The sequence below is a fragment of the Rhagoletis pomonella genome, unplaced genomic scaffold (assembly GCF_013731165.1).
Source record: "Rhagoletis pomonella isolate Grant_MI unplaced genomic scaffold, Rhpom_1.0 Rhpom_scaffold_00012, whole genome shotgun sequence".
NCBI lineage: Eukaryota > Metazoa > Arthropoda > Insecta > Diptera > Tephritidae > Rhagoletis > Rhagoletis pomonella.
This window is the reverse complement of record NW_023458566.1, coordinates 22711192-22718434: the sequence shown is the minus strand read 5'-3', so window position 1 is coordinate 22718434 and position 7243 is coordinate 22711192. Positions and strand designations below refer to the sequence as shown.

At 39.9% G+C, this 7243-nt stretch overlaps 1 protein-coding gene across 1 annotated transcript in view; it reads right to left on the bottom strand.

Annotated features, from left to right (window-relative positions):
• The window catches only part of LOC118748115 (spectrin alpha chain), a gene marked incomplete in the record, with an annotated part of 37544 nt that overhangs the window by 14171 nt on the left and 16130 nt on the right, over window positions 1–7243 (bottom strand). Inside the window, 2 exon segments of the mRNA XM_036482428.1 lie at window positions 4512–5115; window positions 5208–7131. Coding sequence (XP_036338321.1) covers window positions 4512–5115; window positions 5208–7131 — 2528 coding nt within the window.

The window sequence follows — 7243 nt, the reverse complement described above, 5'->3', positions numbered from 1 at the left end:
TCGTCGGCATAGGAGACAATCGAGACTCCCTCTGGTGGTTGAGGGAGCTTTGAAATATAAAAGTTAAACAGTAGCGGGGAAAGGACACCACCCTGAGGAACCCCCTGTTTTATTTTTCGCTGCTTACTCGTTTTGTCTCTGAACATTACCGACGAATGTCGACCACTTAGATAATTTGCCGACCACCGTTTGAGCCTCTGTGGGAGAGAGGAGGCCTCTATATCTTCTAGTAGCGTGGAATGGCAGACGGTGTCAAACGCCTTTGACAAGTCCAACGCTACTAGAATCGTTCTCTCACAGGGACGGTTACGGTTAAGGCCACGAGTTATCTGAGTGTTTATGGCGTTAAGTGCTGTTGTTGTGCTGTGCACTTTACGGAAACCATGCTGATGCTTCGCTGGGGTCAGGTGATTTGTGTGTGGGAGAGACCCCACATGACTCGAAACATCTCTTCGCATGCCCGGCAAACCCGACATCCCTAACGACCTTGTCCTTATGGGCAAACCCCGCAGAAGCTGCACGCTTCCTAGGGTTGCCGTTAGTGGAACTTGACGACAACGACTGAGATACCAACCGATCTGGGCGGGGTTGTTGTAGCCGCTACAACAACAACAACAACAACAACACAAGGTCATTTGTCTGAGTCACTGTATGTATGTACAGCGAGCAACAAAACGATAACACTTCAACATTTTGAACAGTTTTGTCTATTTATCTTTTGTTCGTTTAATGTTCATTAATGTTCTTCTGTGTCGCCGCGGGATTTTTATGTAGAAGATTTTAACAGACATACATACATACACTCATGGACAAAAAAATAGGAGTGCGACATTTTGACCAGTTCTTTCAATGTTCATTAATTTATATAACTATAACAAAGGCCATATACACCCGAATTTCAAATTTCGCCCAAAAATTGGAAAAGCTCATCAAAGTCTCACCCAAATTTAAAACTTTTTAATCAGAATTTAAAAAAAAATGTTTGGTAAGAAGTGTTTTAGCCCAAAAAATGTTCGCAGAATAAAGGCCAAGGGCAAGGGCTTAAAATGCCCCTTTATATATATATATATATTTCTTTTGCTGACGGTGTTGTGCATTTTCTTCCATAAAAACATTCGGGCATACTTTATATGGCAGAAATACGCAGAAAAAAATTGTGAAAACGCTTGAACGCTTGGTAAATGCAAGCAGGTTGAAGCCATTTAAATGTAAATATGTTATCAATGACAAAAGTTAATCGCTAAGCGCTTTCGCATAATGACCAGCAGCAGTTTTTCCTGACTTAATACATCTCAACATCTCAGCATTGTTATTTAACATGCGAATAAACACAGAATAGAAGAGCGAATATTTGAACACAGTTAAGGAAATAATTTTTACCCTTCTCTATTATAACCCAGCATATAATATCTAAAAATAAAATAAAATAATATAATAGTTGAGTTACACTGGAAGAAAAATGGATCATATGGAACTTGTTTATACACTTACAAGGTCTATTCTGTACTGGTAACAAAAATTTGGCCATTGGTAAATAAATTTTAAGGCAAACTTTAAACCATTTTCGCATTTTGTACACTCTTATAAGAGCGGTTTTCTCATTTCCAGGACAAGGGTTTCATACAACAGCTGATTCTTTAGGAATCGCTGCTGAAAACCTGAGAAAACAGTGACAACATTTCCAAGGAAAGCCTAGATTGGCAGCCCGTCTGCAGTTTTGACAAAAAGGCAGCTCATTTGTGACATCGGGGACATTCAATAGGGGTTTACATGTGAAGTAATGCTTGCAGCAGAGATAACTTCCATTCCTATACATGAAGTATCCACTTTGTTGTGGCTTGACCTCGCTTCATGTCATTACTTCGAATCAGACTTAGTATGGCTTAAAAGAATAATGTAAATTTGGTCCCAAAAAAGTCAATCCACCAAACTGTTCTAAACTAAGGTCAAACGAGAGAAAATGGACTCTCGGTGAAAGCGACTGAAGGTCCCGAAATATGTGACCAAAGACCTTCAAGTCTTTAAAGGAAAGTGGGCTTTAGCAGCTGTGAGGGTGTTAGACATTACAAGAAAAACGCTAATTGGCGGGGTTACGGAAATACTAAAACTCCCTATTAAAAAAAAATATAGCTCTTGTTTCTTTACCACTTTATGTGAAGTGGTGGTTAATTCTAAATAAAAAATGCTTTTGTTTCTGAAAATCTGACAACTGCTTCAAAACATATCATAATTTTTGTAGCGCAGTCCTATATGTATGTACATTAGACTGCATCACCAAAAAAAGTTGCGAATTTTCCGCAGGGATTACAAAATCTATTATGTTTTAAGACGTCCACCAAAATATTTCGGAAAAATATTAAGATTTAAGCGAGCTGGACCGATTTGAAAATACCTCCAAAAATGGAGTTTTTTATGAATAAAAACAGTTTCTTAAAGAACTTTTTGGAAAAAGTCCCCTCAGATGACAAAACAGATTAGGCTTAAAAAATCTACACAAAAATATTTAAAAATCTTTTCAACGGAATCGTAATAATGAGATTTTTGATGCTGTTTTTTTACTTTTTTCAAAGATTGATTTACGAAATATTTATGGCGATTTCGTTTCTACAAAAAATGTTGCCATCTTCTTAGTGTTTGTGCGTAGAGGGCAAAGAGAAGGCTGCATTTTTCGGTAGAAACGAAATCGGCATTAAATAACTGTGCCAAAACTATCCTGATTTAGACTTGTGGGATCTCGGTAGAAAGGTATTTTACCACTATTTTTATTTATGTGCAAAAAAAAGTCATTCGTGTCCCAATTTTATTTTATCTTTTCAAATACCAACACATCTTAATTCAACTTTGAATGATGTTCGTTCAACCTACCTTTCTTTTTCGTCCTTTGAATGAGCTTATTAGCAAAGAAATAAAAAGGGTAAGAAAATACCTTTCCAATGATAGCTCACAAGTCTAAATCGGGAGAGTTTAGGTTCAGTTATTCATGTTTTTCTTATACCAATCTTTAAAAAAAGGTAAAACAGCATCAGAAATCTCATTATTACGATTCCGTTAAATTTTGTTTTTTTAATTTTTTAAAATCTTCTTTAAGAAACTATCCTTAAAATATAATAGATTTTATAATTCCAATGGAAAAACAGTACCGATTTTTTTTGGTATGGGGAGTGATGCAGTCTAATATATATACATATATTTCGAAATGAACAAAAAATAAATAATAAGAAAACCTTAAAAATAAAGCGGAAGGTGTTCAATAAGACCCACAAAGACATCTAGTAAAAAAGATCGTGCAAAATGAGGATCAAGTATTATCCTGAAAAGTCCTGAGCAAGTATTCTAATGGTATCTTCGAAAACACGGTAAGAAAGTATTTTCACCTTCTTAAACGCGCGACAACCAGTCCAGTTTGCTAAGCGCGTTTGAAAAATCTAAAACGGAGCAGGAATGTGTGGTAGATGCATAAAGGTATTATTAATCCATTTATAACATAATCCATAATTTAAACATCGACGTTATTTACTTTTCAGTGGTTAACTACGCACTAGGAATTCGTCCCTTATACTATGTCCCCACCGGACCTAACCACGTAGTTATGGCTGTTGAGTTGGTTATCCCGATAACCCACTTCATTAAGCGTAGTTTCGCCATATAAAAATGACGGCACTTAACCATTTCACTGAGATGGTTAAAAGCTAACCACCTCGCAACCACGTCGAAAGTCTGATACAACCCTGTGTGTTTTCCCGCCATCTGTGGGTCATTAGCGTTAAAATTAAAAAAAAATTCGTTCCCTACTAGTGTTCGGAGTTTACGAAGATCAGATAAGATTTACTCCGGTTTTTTAAAAAAATTTCAAATCTACTCCTCTACTCCGCTTGACTTCAAATCGATACCGTTTTTTTTCATTCAAGTTATGGCCCTCTTGGGGCTGTTTTTTGAGTGTTCACCACCGGTTTCAGTAAAAAAATTGAAAGTTAGCCAAATCTCACTGTTGACAAGTAACCTTTCATAGCAATGCGTCAATAAAGTAACTTCGTTATTTTTTTATGTATGGCTGTAGAAATTGGCGGATGCAGAACTTTACTTAAGTTTTTAAAAATATATGTAGAATGAAATTTATATAAAGTAGAAAAGGTTTAGATCCTATTGCTCTTTAAAAAATCAAGTGTTAGATACGTTTTACTTTATAGAAAATGCTAAGAATTACCTAAATATGTAACATATTTATTCAAGTCAAACAATTAATGTCAGACGCGAAAATAAAAAATTCAATCTAGTACGGAAAATTTGTTTTTGCTCCGATTTTTGAAGCGATTCAGTCCTGAATCGAGTTTTGGACGTCCGAACACTGTTCTCTACATATGAACTGTTTTATAAACTTCAAACCGCAATAGTTAGTGATGTGGTTAAGTTCGATTTGAGATGGTTAGCTCTTTGGTGGGGACATGGTATTAGTATTTCAAGTACATATATTTGCCTTAGAAACCCCTGTAAACAAATACTTATATAATTACCTTGTTTCGGTGAGCCACGTATGGAATAGATTGGCATGTTTTGCAAACTCCTTTCGCAGTTTGTCATTTTCTTCTTGACGCTTCGCCTCCTTGGCCAATTCGCCATCTCGCTCCTCTATGATCTTTTGCAAGTTGCGCCATGTCTCTTCAAGAGCTTCCATGGTGAACCAAGTGTATGGGTTAGGCCCAACATTGAAGCTCTTGATCTTTTGATCGAGCGCTGCCAAAGCTTTAAAGTCCGCCTCGGCCGACGAGAGTGAAGCCTGGAATTGTGCGTGCGCATCGCGCAGAGCACGTATTTCTTCGATCGAATTGCAGCGAACAGGATCAGTAAGGTCCTCTTCGGCATTTTCGAACCAAGAATTGAAGGCCGAAGCTTTCTTCGCAAATGTCAAGTAGAGTTCCTCGATTTGGCGGAACTGATCTTGCATGGCCAATAAGCGTTGCTTGCGCGTCTCAGAAGCTTCGCGCAATTTGTTCCAACGGGAAATGACATCTTCGTGACGTTTCAAAATAGCCGGCGATTGAGCATGGTTCGCATTGATGAGTTGATCCTTTAGAGCAGTTATGTTGTGAATACCTTCTTGCTCAAAGGCATTGAGACCTAAAACGATTCAATACACATTAGTCACGACGTTAGGTAAGCGCAGCATCGTTTACAAAAATTGTTGTGTGCGTTTTTTTTTTTTTACCTACCAGCGTCAAATGTCTCTTGTTTGGTCAACAGAGTTTGAACGGTTGAAAGGTCGCGGCCGTATTCATCGGAACGCACATAGTTCTCTTTATCGGCGATCCAGCTTTCGACCACATCAGCCTTCCACATGAATTGCAAATAGGCAGAATTGTCCAAGAGGGCACCCTTGCGACGAGCAGCCAATGCATTCAAGTTTTCAAGCTTGCTGCGCAGTTGCTGGCAACGTTGCGCGATAGAGTCACCGTGGTGGTTTTTAGCTTCCACCAATTCAGATCCTTGGTCACATATCAACGAGCACCGATCTTTGTGGGCTGCAAAGTCGGTTTCAAATGCGTCGTGCTTCTTCAAAAGTCCTTGCACAGCAGCCATAGAATCACCGTAGTCATCAACTGAGAGTAATTGTTGCTTCTCTGTTATCCATGCTTCTTCTTCCTCTACTTGGGCTAAAAATTGTTGATATATAAGGGATTCATCTAGTTTCTGACCGCGTGTTGCTGCCAAGTTCTTGAGCTCGGCCCAAGCCTGATTCAAGGCCTTCAGACGCTGTTCGATCTCGGGAACACCCAAATTAGAAACGTCCATTAACTTCTCACCCGCTTCTTGCACGGCCTGGATTGCCGGCTCGTGTGATGCCAACTCGGCCTCGAGGCGCTTATGTTTCTTTTTTAGGTTTTGAACACCAGTCAAATCGCGACCATAGTCATCTGAGCCAACCAGCAATTTCTTTTCTTTTATCCAACTTTCTTCATCGGCAATATCGCGGAAGAATTGATGCAACGTTAGTGCTTCGTTCAAGCGAGCCTGGCGGTGTGCAGCCAAATTACAGATGCGTTCATAGCGCTCATTGATGCTTTGACGTTTCTCCTGAATGCCAGCACTATCAAACTGACCGCTGTCAACCAAGGAATCGGCCTGGTTGTTCATGTCCTTGATGCGGTCTTCGTGTGCCACGATATCCGCCTCTACCAACTGATGCTTCTTCATGAGGTTTTGGACTGACGCCAAATCCTTACCAGAATCCTCAGTGGTGAGCAAGCTTTCGACCTCGCCCAACCAGAAGTCCAAGTCCTTGACAGCAGCGATGTAAGTGCGCTGTTTGTTTGCTTCCTTTAATTTCAGCGACTTCTCTGTGGTTTTGTGTGTCAGATATTCCCACTGATCGGCAATTTGGGTGAGACGCTTTTGAACAGCATCTTCCGAGCCGCTGCACTGTTTCTTATCAATGAGGTTTTCACCCATTGCTAAAACACTCTGAATGCGATCTGCGTTGGCGGCCAATTCAGCCTCGAAGGCCTGATGCTTTTGGTGTTTCGATTGAATATTGGCTGGATCTTTGTAGCTCTCTTCCGTAGCGAGTTGCAATTTCTCAGCGATCCAGTTCTCGATTTCATCAGCATCCCGAGAGAATTGCTGCAATGTCTGCTCATCACCCAATCGAGAACGTTTCTCAATTAAACCCTCCTTCAGGTGACGCCAGCGCTCTAACACCTGCTTCCTCTTATCGTCAATCAGATTGGATGCGTAGTGGTTTTGATTGATTAAAGTATCAGCCAAAACTTGCAAAGCGGCTATTTTCTCCTCGTGCCCATTGATGGCCTTATCGAAATCTTCGTGCTTTTTGATCAAAGCTTCGACATTATCACCCTTATTGTCGACATCATCGGCATTAAGGAAGGCTTCACGTGCCGACATCCATGACTCAGCTAGCTCGCAATCGCGCATATATAATTGCAGGTCCAAATTTTGCTCAAGCTGCAAACGACGAGCAGTCCATGCTTTTTCCAACTCCTCACGCGTCTTGGCTAGATCCTCGATCTTCTCCTTGATCTCGGGTGAAGCATAGTGATTGGCCTGTAAAAGTTCATTGCCAAACTGTTCGAAGGCAGCAAATGTTCCGGCACGTGCATCGATCTCTGTTCGGTGTTCCTATGGGGGAAAAATGGAGCTTTATTTCAATCGAAATTATTTGCATGAAGGCATTAGATACAGACGTATGTAAGTACATTAGGGTGCTTTTTTTGCGACTATTGTTTTTTTT